At 31.0% G+C, this 15764-nt stretch overlaps 1 protein-coding gene across 1 annotated transcript in view; it reads right to left on the bottom strand.

Moving 5' to 3' along the window:
* Positions 1-1562: 1562 nt before the first annotated feature.
* The window catches only part of LOC145291558 (protein white-like), a 302163-nt gene continuing 287961 nt past the window's right edge, over positions 1563-15764 (bottom strand). The window contains exons 18-19 of the mRNA XM_080137621.1: positions 13608-13672; positions 1563-2012 (exon numbers count right to left, since the gene is read on the bottom strand). Of these exons, the coding sequence (XP_079993747.1) occupies positions 1899-2012; positions 13608-13672 (179 nt within the window). The 3' untranslated portion in view covers positions 1563-1898. The remainder of the gene's footprint in view (positions 2013-13607; positions 13673-15764) is intronic.

Here is a 15764-nt window from a genome sequence, read left to right as displayed (position 1 = left end):
AGAACAAAATCTTTCAGTATGATTCAAGAAAAGTAAATACAAAATAAATTAAGAACAAAATCTTTCAGTATGATTCAAGAAAAGTAAATACAAAATAAATTAAGAACAAAATCTTTCAGTATGATTCAAGAAAAGTAAATACAAAATAAATTAAGAACAAAATCTTTCAGTATGATTCAGGAAAAGTAAATACAAAATAAATTAAGAACAAAATCTTTCAGTATGATTCAAGAAAAGTAAATACAAAATAAATTAAGAACAAAATCTTTCAGTATGATTCAAGAAAAGTAAATACAAAATAAATTAAGAACAAAATCTTTCAGTATGATTACGGAAAAGTAAATACAAAATAAATTAAGAACAAAATCTTTCAGTATGATTCAAGAAAAGTAAATACAAAATAAATTAAGAACAAAATCTTTCAGTATGATTCAGGAAAAGTAAATACAAAATAAATTAAGAACAAAATCTTTCAGTATGATTCAGGAAAAGTAAATACAAAATAAATTAAGAACAAAATCTTTCAGTATGATTCAAGAAAAGTAAATACAAAATAAATTAAGAAAAAAAATCTTTCAGTATGATTCAAGAAAAGTAAATACAAAATAAATTAAGAACAAAATCTTTCAGTATGTTTCAAGAAAAGTAAATACAAAATAATTAAGAACAAAATCTTTCAGTATGATTCAGGAAAAGTAAATACAAAATAAATTAAGAACAAAATCTTTCAGTATGATTCAAGAAAAGTAAATACAAAATAAATTAAGAACAAAATCTTTCAGTATGATTCAAGAAAAGTAAATACAAAATAAATTAAGAACAAAATCTTTCAGTGTGATTCAAGAAAAGTAAATACAAAATAAATTAAGAACAAAATCTTTCAGTATGATTCAGGAAAAGTAAATACAAAATAAATTAAGAACAAAATCTTTCAGTATGATTCAAGAAAAGTAAATACAAAATAAATTAAGAACAAAATCTTTCAGTGTGATTCAAGAAAAGTAAATACAAAATAAATTAAGAAAAAAAATCTTTCAGTATGATTCAAGAAAAGTAAATACAAAATAAATTAAGAACAAAATCTTTCAGTATGATTCAAGAAAAGTAAATACAAAATAAATTAAGAACAAAATCTTTCAGTGTGATTCAAGAAAAGTAAATACAAAATAAATTAAGAACAAAATCTTTCAGTATGATTCAAGAAAAGTAAATACAAAATAAATTAAGAACAAAATCTTTCAGTATGATTCAAGAAAAGTAAATACAAAATAAATTAAGAACAAAATCTTTCAGTATGATTCAAGAAAAGTAAATACAAAATAAATTAAGAAAAAAAATCTTTCAGTATGATTCAAGAAAAGTAAATACAAAATAAATTAAGAACAAAATCTTTCAGTATGATTCAAGAAAAGTAAATACAAAATAAATTAAGAACAAAATCTTTCAGTGTGATTCAGGAAAAGTAAATACAAAATAAAGAAAGAAAAAAAATCAACAATCAAAGCAAAAAATAGTTGTAAACACAGAAAATATAGTAAAATCAGGAACAAATTATAAATGAGTTTAAATTGAAATTAATGTTTATCGTATTTATTTGATACATTATTTTTAAGGGTTCCATGAAAAACCTTTGTCTTGCTCATGGGGCTCCATGGGTTTCTTGAATTTTAAGAAACCCTGATTTAGATAATGTTGTTCACAATGTAACGGGAAAATGGCAATGATTAGAAATAAACATTGAATTTGTTTTATTAATCTTCTTTGTTATTAACGGATTCGGACGGACATTTATATGCGTGACTTTATTGACGTCTCGTCCGTGATATTCGCCTGAACGAGACTCATCGTTTTTTCTTTTGTTTACATGCTTACTGAGACAGGCACGTGATTGGGCAATATCAGCAGCAATTTCGAGAACATCGTTTGGTCCGGATGACGAGGAAGACGTAGGCAAGAATACGGAAGCTCACCAAGAGCACAATCAGCAGCCACAAATCAAGCATGAAATTCTCCTGAAAACATCAAAATCAGAAAATATGTTTAAGGCAGGAATCAACGCGAATACAATTGAAAAAGGCAAAACATTAGTTTGAATAGAGTTGAAAACGGTTGAAAGTGTAAATAATTTAATGAAATATATAAATTGCGATTAAAAAACACATCTTATGTTAATTTGAATATTTAGATTATTTGGATTCATTTCAGGTCTTGTTCTCTTGTAAACTCTGAAAGGTACCTGTGCATAACTTTCTTTTGTACAGCACGCAATCTACTTTTTGAGTGAGGTACGGGGAGTCCAATGATACATTGAATGAGACGATTGATTCAAACGGTACTCCCGAGTTTTTAGTCAAAGTTTACTTTGTTTTAAATAGGTTGCCTTCACAAATCCCAAAAGCGCTATCAGTCATGTTAACTCTGAACTGATGATAATAATAATAATCCGATTATGGGGATCATCATCAAAGAGAGCCCTTTTTTCAGAATTTCCCTATCTCTTACATGAACTGCTTTTACACGGAAAAGGAGCTCCTATCCATTATATAATATATATATATATATATATATATATATATATATATATATATATATATATATATATATATATATATATGAACAAGTATTTAATAAAACATGTTAAAAACACTTAGAAAAAGAGTTAAAAGCATATTTAATTTTAAAAGGAAGCACAAAATAAGTGGATAATCCGCAGAGTTTCAAAGAATAACTTTCCTTCTCATCAGAGGGTATGATTTAGCAAAATGCGGGATCGAATTTTGTTTGCAAAAGTATTTGATGAAACTACAAGTCATAGATTTTACTTGGTAACAAATAGTGAAGGAGAGGGAATATGGTGAAGAAAAAGGTGATTTCACGTGAATGGATAGTCTGATGAAGGGTAAAAATAAAATATATTAAAAATGAAAATAATAAATTAATTTAGGGGAAGGTAATAAAACCGAAGCCATCACATGTCATTTCATACAATATGGCAATGGGTAAATCTAATCGTAAAAATAATAGAAAAAATAATACTGGTAAAAAGAAAACAATAAGAGAATTTCACAAAATAATATCGGAAATAAAAAGAAAAATAGATGTAGAAATTACATTTGGTTTAATCCGCCATATAGCGGACACATAAAAAATAATTTGCCGAAGAAATTTTATTGACAAAATTTTCTAAAAGAAACTAATCTGGGGAAAATTATAAACCGAAATAATGTTACAACTACTATTTTAGTGAAAACTAAGTACTTATGGTGCAAAATAGACAAAAAGATTAATGAAGGGTATTTCTTGACAAATCAAAACATTAAACAGAAATCATTTTGCATTTGCAACTGTAGAAATATTGACGAATGTCCGTTATAAGGTAAATGTCTCATATAAATGAGAAGTAATTGAAAATAATAGAACAGAACAAATGATAGACAAATTAAAGAAATAAATTAATGTTAAACATGGTTAATTATAACTAATTAAATGGCAATAAAAGAATTCTGGTTAAAGTAAAAATAATTTTAATAAAACCATTTATATATGTAATAAAATAAAATTCATAGGGATTCAAAATTTAGGTCTAATCATCAAAGTTTATCACCATCTATAAATATAAAAGCGAAAATGTATGTATGTTTGTATGTGTGTTCGCTTTTTATGTATGTCAACAAAAGGCTTTTTTCAGACAAGCGGTCGATCGGTTCACAACTTTTTAAAACTTTTATATCAAATATAAATCGTAATATCTTACAGTTAACAACAAAGCTCGTCTGTCTATTTAATTTGCTCGATTTCGGGAAGATAAATATTCAACATTTGTCGCTCGCCGCATGTGGGTTAGTCTTTTTCCTATAACACCTTGGGGAAAAAAAGCGTTCAGCAGTAAATGAAATACTATCCCGCAGTCAAAATTGACCTCATTAACTCATTAAAACGGGCACCTGCCAAATTTAAGTAATTAAATAAATTCAAACGTGTTTCCATTAGCATCTCGCGGTGGGGCAATCGTTAACGTCGCACGTTTTTTTATTTTTCACACTTTAATTTACAACTTTGCCTCAAGGGTTCGGGTTCGATCTTCATACTTACCTACCAAAACATTTTTGACCCCACCCCCACCCCACCCGGAGTTTCCACACACACCTCCAAACACCCGGGCAACGCCGGGTACCCCTCGCTAGTCTTCTATAATATAAATCTCACCTGTCTGTTTAAATGTATGTATGTATGTTAACGAGATCAGTATCGCTTTGAAGCTCGACTTTTCGGAGGTCAAATATCGAAAAATTGGCTAAAAACATTAATTCCTTCACCCTCAACTAGGCACTTTTCTATAGGGAGGGGTCACTTTTTTCGTCGATATTTTCGAAAGTCATTCCCTTTCTTTTTTTTGACCAGCCTTAATTAAAACATTCGTCACTTCCGGTTTGGCGATGGGCGCAACAGCAAAGATGTCGCGTTTTTTTTTCATTTCTTTTCCTCCTTCGCGGTACGGGTTCGAGCCTGCTTGCCTACTACCACATTTATTTTTTGCTCAACACATACCTCCAAACACCTGGGCACCCAGGCTAGTAAACAAGTAATTATTTTCGCATAAAAATAAATATAAATACACATGTTAGAGATTTTACAGTTATCAATATTACCTAAGTAAATATATAAACTAATTATAAATAATACATTGATAAAATATGAAATAAAATATTTGTATTAGCGTATATCAAAATGAATACAATTTATCAATATCGGATTTTAATCTGGTGACTTTACTTGAAAATATAAAGATGGCATAATAAAATTATCTTCCAATGTTCGGATTTTGTAATCATGTCTGTATGCTTTTATTTTCTTTTTAAAAATTCATAAGTGCTTTTTCTTCTGAGAAGTTAAGACGAAATCATGGATTGATATAATACTTAGATGAATGATTTTGAACTACGAAACAAGCCCTGTCAAAAATTGCATATGTCAATTAACTTAAAGGAATAAACGGTAAGATGGTCAGCATCTTTAAATTTTAAATACAGACTTTTGTCATTTATTTTTTATATAGTTTGTAATTACATTGAGCTTCATGAATTAAAAGATTGGTATAAATAAAATGTGAAATATAATTGAAGAAACATATTTCTACACACACACACACACACACACAAATATATATATATATATATATATATATATATATATATATATATATATATATATATATATATATAAACTGTGTCAATCGCTTTTTTGCCGATCAGTAAAATATCAATATTTCCCTAAATATACATCACAAAAACATGAAAATTGTACCATCAAAGACCTGCTTTAAGGTTAGTTATTTCTCCAACTTTTATTCAAGTTCATGCTATATTCACGAAGTTATGGCGTTTTATTTATTATCAAAAAAAATTTACTGTCCATCACTTTATTGCAAATCTCTTACAATGCCAAAAAATCAGGCGAATAAAGGTTATTGAAAAAGTAAAGCATAGTTGCTGGACTTGCAAAAATCAAAAATTTAGCCAGTGAGCTGGAATGGGGTCCAAAAACCTTGGCTGCATTCTTGAACAACCCGAACACTAAATCCATAAAAATAAGGGCACCGGGAGAAACCTTTTAGATCGTGATATTCGGAAAATTTGTAGGGAAGTCAACCGAAACACAAACAGCACCAGTGCTTTCGATTTTGCAAAAGCTGTAATCGCTCCAATATCCAGGATATGCCGGATACAATGTATTGAATGAGATTGCAAGGGACATCAAACACCTTCCAATGCCTCCATTGAGCAAACAATATAGAGAAAATCGAATTGCTTCGGCACAGAATAACATGAAAATGGACTTCCGACAGGTCCTATTTAGGGATGCGGCCCATGCTACTCTTGACCGCGCGGATAGATGGACCAAAGTTTGAAACCCAAACGTTACAGAGTACATTGCAAACAAGGGAGTGGAGGCAGCATATTTTGGCCGGGAATCATTGGGGATAAGTTGGTTGGACCATTCCGTGCACCAGAGGGTGTAAAGCTTACCAGCAATGTGTATAGGGCCTTTTGGGATAATCATATGTCAACATGGCTAGATGACCAACTATTGTCACGTCGCTTTCAAATGATTTTTATACATGACAATGTACCATCCCATTTTACTTAGGACGACTGCATCCTTCCTTGAATTTGTGGAATTCGTTGGGGAAACTAGTTACTTGACCACCATGTTCTCTAGACCTTAACCCCATTGAATATCTCTGGTCTATATTAAAGAGAGGAGCTTATATGAGAAGAGCAATTTACTTCAAAGCATGCCTTGTGGAGAACATAGTTGATGTTGCTAGAGCCATAACTCATTTTTGAGATCAAACAATTGACTTCCCCGAGGGACAAAATGTTGTTTTAAGTTATTTAAAAAAATGGTGAATATGTCGATAAATAATCCATTTATTTGAGGCTCAGCGCCTAGGATGTGCTTTTTCTCATTGTTCTTTGACAGAAAAATATAATAAAAAATAAAGTTCGCATGATAAGACAATATATTTTTGCCCTAAAACAACATTTAAGAAACCTGCAATAAAGCGATGGACAGTTGAAATTCCACGATAAATAATAAAATGTCATAACTTCGTGAATATTGCATGAATTTGAATAATTTTTTTGGAAATAACCAACCTTAAAGCAGCCGTCTGATGATATAATTTTCATTTTGTTGTGATGTATATTTAGTGAAATATTGATATTTTACTAATCTGCAGTAAAATGATTGAAGCAGTTTATATATATATATATATACATATATATATATATATGTATATATATATATATATATATATAAATTATTTTCTTTATCATGAAATAAAATTGCGATTTACTTTTTAAAGTATTGAATTTTTATTGAATGTTTTAATCGTTGATGTCATTGTCCTTTTTCTGGCTTTCTTATTAAAAAAAATATGTTGAAACATTGTATTTATTAAAAAAGTTTTAACATAAACATTTTAAAAACTTGGAACATTATTTTAACATAAACCACCAGTTTTCCCAAATCTCAGTACCCTGTATATCAAATTTCGAGTGTAGACTTAAAATTGACAGATTTATTGCATAGGAAAATGTACACAGACAGACACTCATATATATATATATATATATATATATATATATATATATATATATATATATATATATATATATATAACTACTTCATTTACTCACATAAAATTAATATACGAAAGAATAGATTTATTCATGAACTTTAAGTATTTACTTCAAAAGTGCTCAATACGTAGGTAGAGTTAGTTAGTAATTTATAAAATATATATGGCGATTAAGCTACACTGAATATTCCGCGTTTCATCCACTTTAGGATTCCTAAGCCTGAGGAGTCCTAGAGTGGATGAAACGCCGAATATTCAGTGTAGCTTAATCGCCATATATATTTTATAAATTACTATATATATATATATATATATATATATATATATATATATATATATATATATATATATATATATATATATATATAATCACTGCAAATTACTGATTAAAATAACTATATTCAGTACTCGTCGATTCAATATCCAAATGAAACAGGTTTTATTATTATTATTATTATTATTATTATTATTATTATTATTATTATTATTATTGAACCAATTAATTAATAATTATCTTAATTTTATTTGTTCAATAAATGAAACGTGAAAATGTCGGTATTATTGCAGTTTGTTAATAGCTAACATTAGCACTCTTTACGCGTAGTAGCTGTATTTCAACATTAATAATAAATCAAAGTGAATTATGTAGATACAAACATTAAAACGCATATATATATATATATATATATATATATATATATATATATATAATCAGGCTGCCCGACGTTGCCCAGTCGTAATATATGCATAAATATTATATTTTAATTCATGCAGATCTTTCATGCATTATCATAGAACTAATTCTTTTAATTACTAGCCTGGGTGCCCGGCGTTGCCCGGGTGTTTGTAGGTGTGTGTTGAGCAAAAAAAAAAAGTTGTAAAAGGTAGGCAGGCTCGAACCCGTGAGGCGAAGGTGGAAAAGAAAGTGGAGGTATGTGTAAGGGTGTTAATTGAGCAAAAAGAAAAAGGGAAATTGCGAGCACAAAAAAAAGTGATTGTAGGCAGGCAGGCTCGAACCCGTACGGTGAAGGAGGAAAAGAAATTAAAAAAAAAACGTGACGGCTTAAGTGTTGCACCCAACGCCAAACTGGAAGTGACGTAGGTTTTAATTATGGCTAAACAATTGAGAAAGACGATAACTTTCGAAAATATCGGCGAAAAAAGCGACCCCTCCCTGTAATAAAGGGCCCTGTTTAGAGTGAAGAAATTGATGTTTTTGACCAATTTTTCGATATTTGTCTTTCAAAGGGTCGAGTTTCAAAATGATATCGATATTGTGAAAATCCATCCCCTCTATCGAATGTTTTTGAGACATACATACAAACATACATGCATTCATTTAAACAGAGAGGTGTGATGTATATTATAGATTATCCAATATATAATAATAATTTCAAAAGTCAAAGAAATATATTTTTGGTACCATCCGCTACAACTGAAACCAGAATTTTTCGCCCTCCAGCGTTAATCTGTATTTATCTTTCTGTCGTTGTTAACGTCTGAGCTATGGACAGATGGATACGATCGGTTAAAAATCAAGCAACTTTGAGTTATGAATGTTTAATTTTTTCGCATGCGCAAAAGTAATAGCAGAAGTAATGTTTTATTCGACTTATCCTGTCAAGGTTAACCGTTTTGTTTTTTTTATTTTTGAACCCTTAGCAACAATTTTTTTTTTTGTAGATTGCTTGCCATTATTATTATTAGCAACAATTTTTTTTTGTAGATTGCTTGCCATTATTATTATTAGCAACAATTTTTTTTGTAGATTGCTTGCCATTATTATTATTAGCAACAATTTTTTTTGTAGATTGCTTGCTATTATCATTATTAGCAACAATTTTTGTCGGTTTAAAACTAAATCGAAAGTGTGCTACAGATACACGTACGTTATATATGAAAATTCTACTCTGTAAACCAAATATTCAGAGAGGAATGTGGTAGAAACTTTTCGCACACAGCTACCAACGTTATAAATGCACTAAGACTAAAGCTGCTTTTAGGACCGCCAGCAACCACTGTAAAAGAGTAATAAAAAATGCAAGAGAGCTATATGCTCAGTCCGTTAAATCCAAAGTAGTTGATCAACGGCTTGGTTCACACCAGTTCTGGCAAATAGCAAATAGGATCCTGAACAGAAGCGTGCGTTCTATCCCAACCATTATCAATGGTTCAGAGGTCATCTCGTCAGCATCTGACAAGGCCAAACTATTTACCAAGAACTTTGCAGCTAATTCTACCCTCTGCAATGAAGGCCATCAACTCCCCATATTTCCTCCTACAACACACAACACGTTAGATAACATACAAATATCTGTGCGTGAGGTCACCAAGCTAATCAAGAACCTTAATTCCAGTAAAGCAACTGGCCCTGACGGCATTCCAGTTATAGTGCTGAACTTGCCCCCATACTTACCAAACTGTTTAAGCGTTGCCTTAAGGAGAAGTGCTTTCCAACACCTTGGAAAACCTCATCAGTATGCCCTGTATTTAAGAATTAAGGTGATAAGCCATCTTCCTCTCAGTACAGACCAATAAGCCTCCTGTGTGTCATGAGTAAGTTGCTGGAATCCATATTAAATAGGGAAGTAGTCAACCGCCTCAACAGAAATAATCTTCTTAGTGACACGCAATATGGTTTCCATTCTGCTAGATCTACAGCAGATGTGCTAACAGTTATATCACATAGAATTAGCGAATCTCTCGACAAAGGCTTCATTTCTAGGGCAATTGCTCTTGACATATCAAAGGCCTTCGATAAGGTATGGCATAAAGTCCTACTTCACAAGATTTCCAGCTACGGTATAACTGGAAATCATTTCTCTCTGATAGGCTCATAAGAGTAGTGGTCGATGGACAGAAATCAGAGGCCCACAGTCTTAATGCTGGAGTTCCTCAGGGGTCCAACTCTCTTCTTAATCTACATCAATGATCTCCCAAAACACATGCTTAAATCATTCGTTGACATCTATGCTGATGACACGACTATCTATTGCAACACATCAAAGACCGTAAATGATAATGTTCTCTCTGATTCTGTCTCCTCAGATCTTGAGCGTGTGGTTCAGTGGGGGAAGAGGTGGCTGGTTACCTTTAATGCATCTAAGACCAAGCTCCTATCATTACATCATAAACGCTCTGATCCCCATCTGGCATCAATTGAAATGAATGGCTCTCCTCTTGGGGAGGCCCCATGTTTTGATAAGCTTCTAAGTTTGACCTTTACTCCTGATCTGAAATCGAACACATACATCAAGTCTGTGGCCAAGGTCTCTGGGAAAATGGTGGGATCCTTCTACCGCTCCAGAAGATATCTCATTAATGATGCAATTCTCTATCTATATAAAAGCCAAGTACGTCCAAGGATGGAGTACTGCTGCCACATCTGGGCAGGAGCTACTAAAAACAGCCTATCCTGCCTTGACAGAGTACAAAATAGACTTTGTGGCTTGGTGGGGGATGATCTTTTCTCTTCCCTGCAACCTCTCTCCCACGCAAGTGACATTGCGAGCCTGTCTCTGTTTTATCGTTATTTCCATAGCAAGTGCTCGTCTGAGCTCCATTCTCTGGTCCCCTCCCCCCGTCAATCTTTCACGAAAAACACCCGACTAGCTGAAACCACTGTCAATAATTTTCCCCACTCTTTATCCATGCCTAAATCAAAACGTAGATTCCATGAACAAAGCTTCTTTCTTAGAACTGCACGGCTGTGGAACTCTCTGCCGCCTGCATGTTCCGCCCCCCCCCCGAATTTAACTTGGATGTCTTCAAGTCCAATACAAACAAATTCCTAATGAACCGCCCGTTAAGTAATGACACCTTATCAAATCCCCAATTATTAACTATTACTACGATACTATCCCATTGATTACTATACACACAATAACTCTTATCCCCGAGTGGCTCCTGTGCCTTGATAAGTGGTGATCTCCCATGTAAAAAAAAAATTATATACATACACACATATATATATATATATATATATATATACACACATACTATTCCCTAGTTTAAATTTTTCAATAAATACATACATATCAGGATATATTTTTCTATTATAAACCTTTTCCTCATATATATCTATTATATATATAAATCCGTAATCCTGTCTGTTTGTTTGTTTGTTTGTTCACAATTTGATTTATATAGACAAAACTTCCTGCTGAAAACGGTTATCTATATAAATTTTATTTACTATAAGATTTTCTATATAAATAAATAGAATCACGATCAATATATATACACTATATTGAAGACAATGTACATAATAGAACTAATCTAATTTGCATATTATATTAAAGAAAATCTTTTTAAATAATTCGCTCAATTAAAATTACTGATTATAGTAATGTAATTGATGTAATTGTTCTATTTAAGAGTATTATTTAAAGTTAATTTATTTAAATTATTTTAATTCAAGTTATTTTGTACTATTTGCTAAACTGGCACATTTTAAGTAATATTCACTGATATTTCACTTCCGGTTATGAACGGATATAGTTTTTAACCAAATCGAGAGATATGGTGATAAAATGATTTGTTTTAATTATTTATTTTCTATAAATGTAAAAGTTACAAATATTGATAAAAAAAATAAATAATTAGGCTAAGGATGATTTTATTTTTCGACGAAATATTTTAAATCGTTAGCCCTCTATTAAAGTCTCGGCTATAAATGTCGATTCATTGTAAGGTGTGAGCACGTTTACCAAAAGGTTAAAATTTATTTCCTACGGACGATTTTAAAATCATTTTTCAATTATTCACTTGACTGTCTGAATTTTATTATCGTTTCCATAATACTTTGAAAAAGAAACAAGGTAAAGTAATGCTTTTTATATTAGATATATTCCTACGCGTTTTTTTTTTCACTTTGTTTTCTTCGATTTTCTTTTGAGAAAGATCTTATGTTTTCTTGTCTGGGTAATTGATTTAGTTGATAATATATATGTGTGGGGGAGTTTCGACGTAATTATGGGGGGTTTTTTTCGGGGGAGGGGGGTGTCGCTTTATGTCTCAGCGTCACTCAAAGAAAAATAATTGCAGAAGTACAAAAATGCAGGTGTTTTTATCTGTTTAGTACTTCTGCAGTTTACGAACCGTGCTATTTTTTAGATATGATTTACAAGTGTAATGCAATTTTTGCCGTATCTTTTGTTTATTAAATTTTTATGTGAAAGTCCTTCCTTTATTAAAAATGGGGTACTTTTTATATACACAACCAAGCATAGTTTATCCGCAAAAATCTTAATTTACAGTTTTGGGAGCAACACAAACTGAAAACGGACCTGTACAGTTTTTTTTCCTACGTAATGTAGAACTTTCGTTTACATTTTTACCAGTGGTATCTTTTTCACATTTTTGACATCATCACTACTAATTTACCCCTATTTAATCTAATCTATATACCTATAATTCCGTATTCCTTTGGTGTGGAGTGATATTCATATTAAAAAACCTATTTTTCTACTTATTTAAAAAGAAAATACAATTTTCTTATATATGAGTTATCGAATTGCATTTATTAGCAAAAGATCTAAATAATATGCATATTCTTTTAAACATTCATTTTAATTAATTCCCTATTAGTTTTTTCGGTTTTCTTATAGGGTGATCACCTTTAGTTAACTATTACGGGTAATTATATTTATGCAGATATTCTACATGATTTATACTTGCGGAATATTTGCATAAAAAGCTTACAATGAACCCAAAACCGTTTCCATATATATTTATGTATACGTATATATTTTTGTTTCATCTATCTGTCTATCTATCTATATATCTATAAAAGTGAACGTGTCTCTGTGTGTGTGTGTGTGTGTGTGTGTGTGTGTGTGTGTGTGTGTACATTTCCTTACGCAATAACTCTGTCAATTTTTAGTCTATAGACTCGAAATTTGAAATACAGGGTACTGAGGTTTGGAAAAATCGATGTGACCGGGGTCAGCCAGAAATTTTGCTGTTAAGGGGTCAAATTTCAACGATTTGACCTTTAAGAACTCTACCAAACTCCTCCGACAATTTTGTGTCTAGACACTTGAAATTTTAGATATAGGTTCCTTGAACATGGATCTAACTTAATAACTCGATTTGAGCCCCAAACAATAAATTTTAAGGGGTCAAATTTTAAAAAATTAACCATTTTTTTTTTTTTTTTTTTTTTGCTTTTTTGCTCAGCATACACCTCCAAACACCCGGGCAACGCCGGGCCCCCCTGCTAGTATATATATATATATATATATATATATATATATATATATATCACGACCAGAACAATGTCGGTACTGTCTGTTTCAAATACTAAAATTGGTCTATTTTACCGGACTCGTTTCAGTCTCTGTTTATAAATATTGCTCCAGAAAATATTGTTTTCCTTCTCTTCTAATACAAGATATGTTGGCGATATGAAATATAAAGTTTCCAGAAAAAAGAATTCCAAAGTTAAATTTCAAAATCTTACTTTCTTAAAGCTGAACTTATTCAAAACTTGGTCGCCATTATAGACGCACGGGGGTGCACTGCAAGCTGTAAAGAAACAAAGAAAAGTGTTAAATTTAAAATAATTTAAATTCTGCAATCTATATATAAATACGCTAAGGCAGTTTTGTGCTCGTACATACATTATTATCCTCCACCCCTTTTTTAAACAATGGTATCGCCCGATCTCCGAAAACGCAAAGTAAAACGTAAATTTAAAAAATTTTTCTAATGTCGCTGTTGTCTTCAACGTGTAATCCAAAATAATATATCCTTTCTTGGTGGTCTGGCTGAGTTCAAAGTATTGTATCTCTTCTGTCCAAAGATCGTTTAATAATATCGCTGAATTTACATCGGATCAGACGTTCATAGAATGCAATTGTGTCACAAAAATAGACATAAGTTTTGGAGACACATATAGATATAATCTGAAACTACATGAACTAAAATACTTATAGAAATATGTTCCAGTTCAAACAAAGGTGGTACAATAATATCGTGGGATCTTCTTCGGCGCCAGAATACCATGCAATTGAAATATTTTCAACATACAATAAAGGATACAACTGTGGAATTTCCACAAATCATGCTAGTAAACATCTATATTATAAGTAAAATCTATATGGTAAGTGTGATGTAGCTGCTGTTGTATTCCCGAACAGGCAAATAAAGCCCTATACCAAGATCAAACAGAACTTTTCTGGGGCAAAATTTTACGAGAAATTCAATGATGGTATTCATTTTGTATGGTTGTCGGGGTTCTGTGTGAGCATTAATAAGTCGCGAAAATAATGTTAGTTTTTATCGAAATTGTTTTCAGAACATTTTCTCTGGTGTCAGACTAAATCGATTTTTAACACCATTTGATAAATGACTTATTGCGAGGTATTTTCATAGTAGCAGTTGAAAAATTATCTTGCGTTGGGTATGCCACTCCATTATTAGAAAGTTTCAGTATGTAAATACTGGTGTAGGTTTATCCTTTCCAATTTTGTTCAAAATCGGATTTCTTGGTGGCAATGCTGTCTTGTGGGTATTCTTTTTATGAATTAGAGCTCCTTGTCGCCAGATGTGTTGTGGCATGAAAAGATCACTAAGAAAGGCTTGGACATGGGTATAGTTTAGAAAGTTTACAATTAGACAGAATACATACACAACGGGGGTTGCAGTAATTAATGCAAATATGGCGTACTACCAGTGACTCTCTAAAATGGTATCTTATCTTTATGTATATTTATAGCGTGGTACTCATGCAGAGAGTGATCCGTGCTGAAATAATAACGTTATGTAAAAAGCTATTCTTAACGTGGGGAGGGGTGTTTTGTACTTATTTTGTACTTTAACCTTACAACCGAATAAAAACAAAAACAAAACTTTAAATGTGGAAATACAATTTTAAAAATAGCGCGGATCACTCTCTGCAGTAGCACCTATAGCGTTGATATATTGTGCATTCATTGGTGACTCCTACCAACAGTTTTAATAAACTTTTCTTTAAGGAGAAGATGTTTAAATGAGCTTCCCGTTAAAGAACATATTTTAATAAACGTTCCGTTTAAAAGAACATATCTTATAGTAATCTTTCCGTTAAAGTATATTTTAAAAATGTATTTCCTTGTGTCTAAATAACCTTTATCTCAAAAGAAAAGATCTTTTAACTTTTTTTTTTCAAAGTAAAGGGGCGTTTCCATTTTTTCGTTTAAGAAAACGCGTTACTAATATTTCATTCAAAAGAAAAAAAATTTAACTATTTTTTTTTTTTCAAAAGAAAATGATATGTTATACTTTTGATAACATTTCCCTTAAAATATGTGTTTAAATAATTTTTTCTTCAATAAATGAAATCGTTTACTATTAATAATATTTCTTTTCTTTAAAAGATATATTTTAAACCTTTCTTCAAAATAAACCTTTCTACTAAAGAAAGGATTGTTTTAAATATAAAGAGAAAAAACCGTTACATTATAACAATGATGGTTGGTTGGTTGATTGCTTTTGTTTTACGGCATATCAACCCTTTTCGTGTTATTTAATGCCGATTCCAAAGATTTTGAAGAACAATTTTTTAATAGAATATATTTGTTTGCTGTTTTGTTTGTTTTTTTTTTGTTTTGTTTTTCGAGTCAGTTTCTATTTAACC

The sequence above is a fragment of the Euprymna scolopes genome, chromosome 12 (assembly GCF_053919585.1).
Source record: "Euprymna scolopes isolate OS-2025 chromosome 12, ASM5391958v1, whole genome shotgun sequence".
Classification (NCBI taxonomy): Eukaryota; Metazoa; Mollusca; class Cephalopoda; order Sepiida; family Sepiolidae; genus Euprymna; species Euprymna scolopes.
The sequence above is the reverse complement of the archived record's forward strand: the minus strand, read 5'-3'. Positions and strand labels throughout refer to the sequence as shown.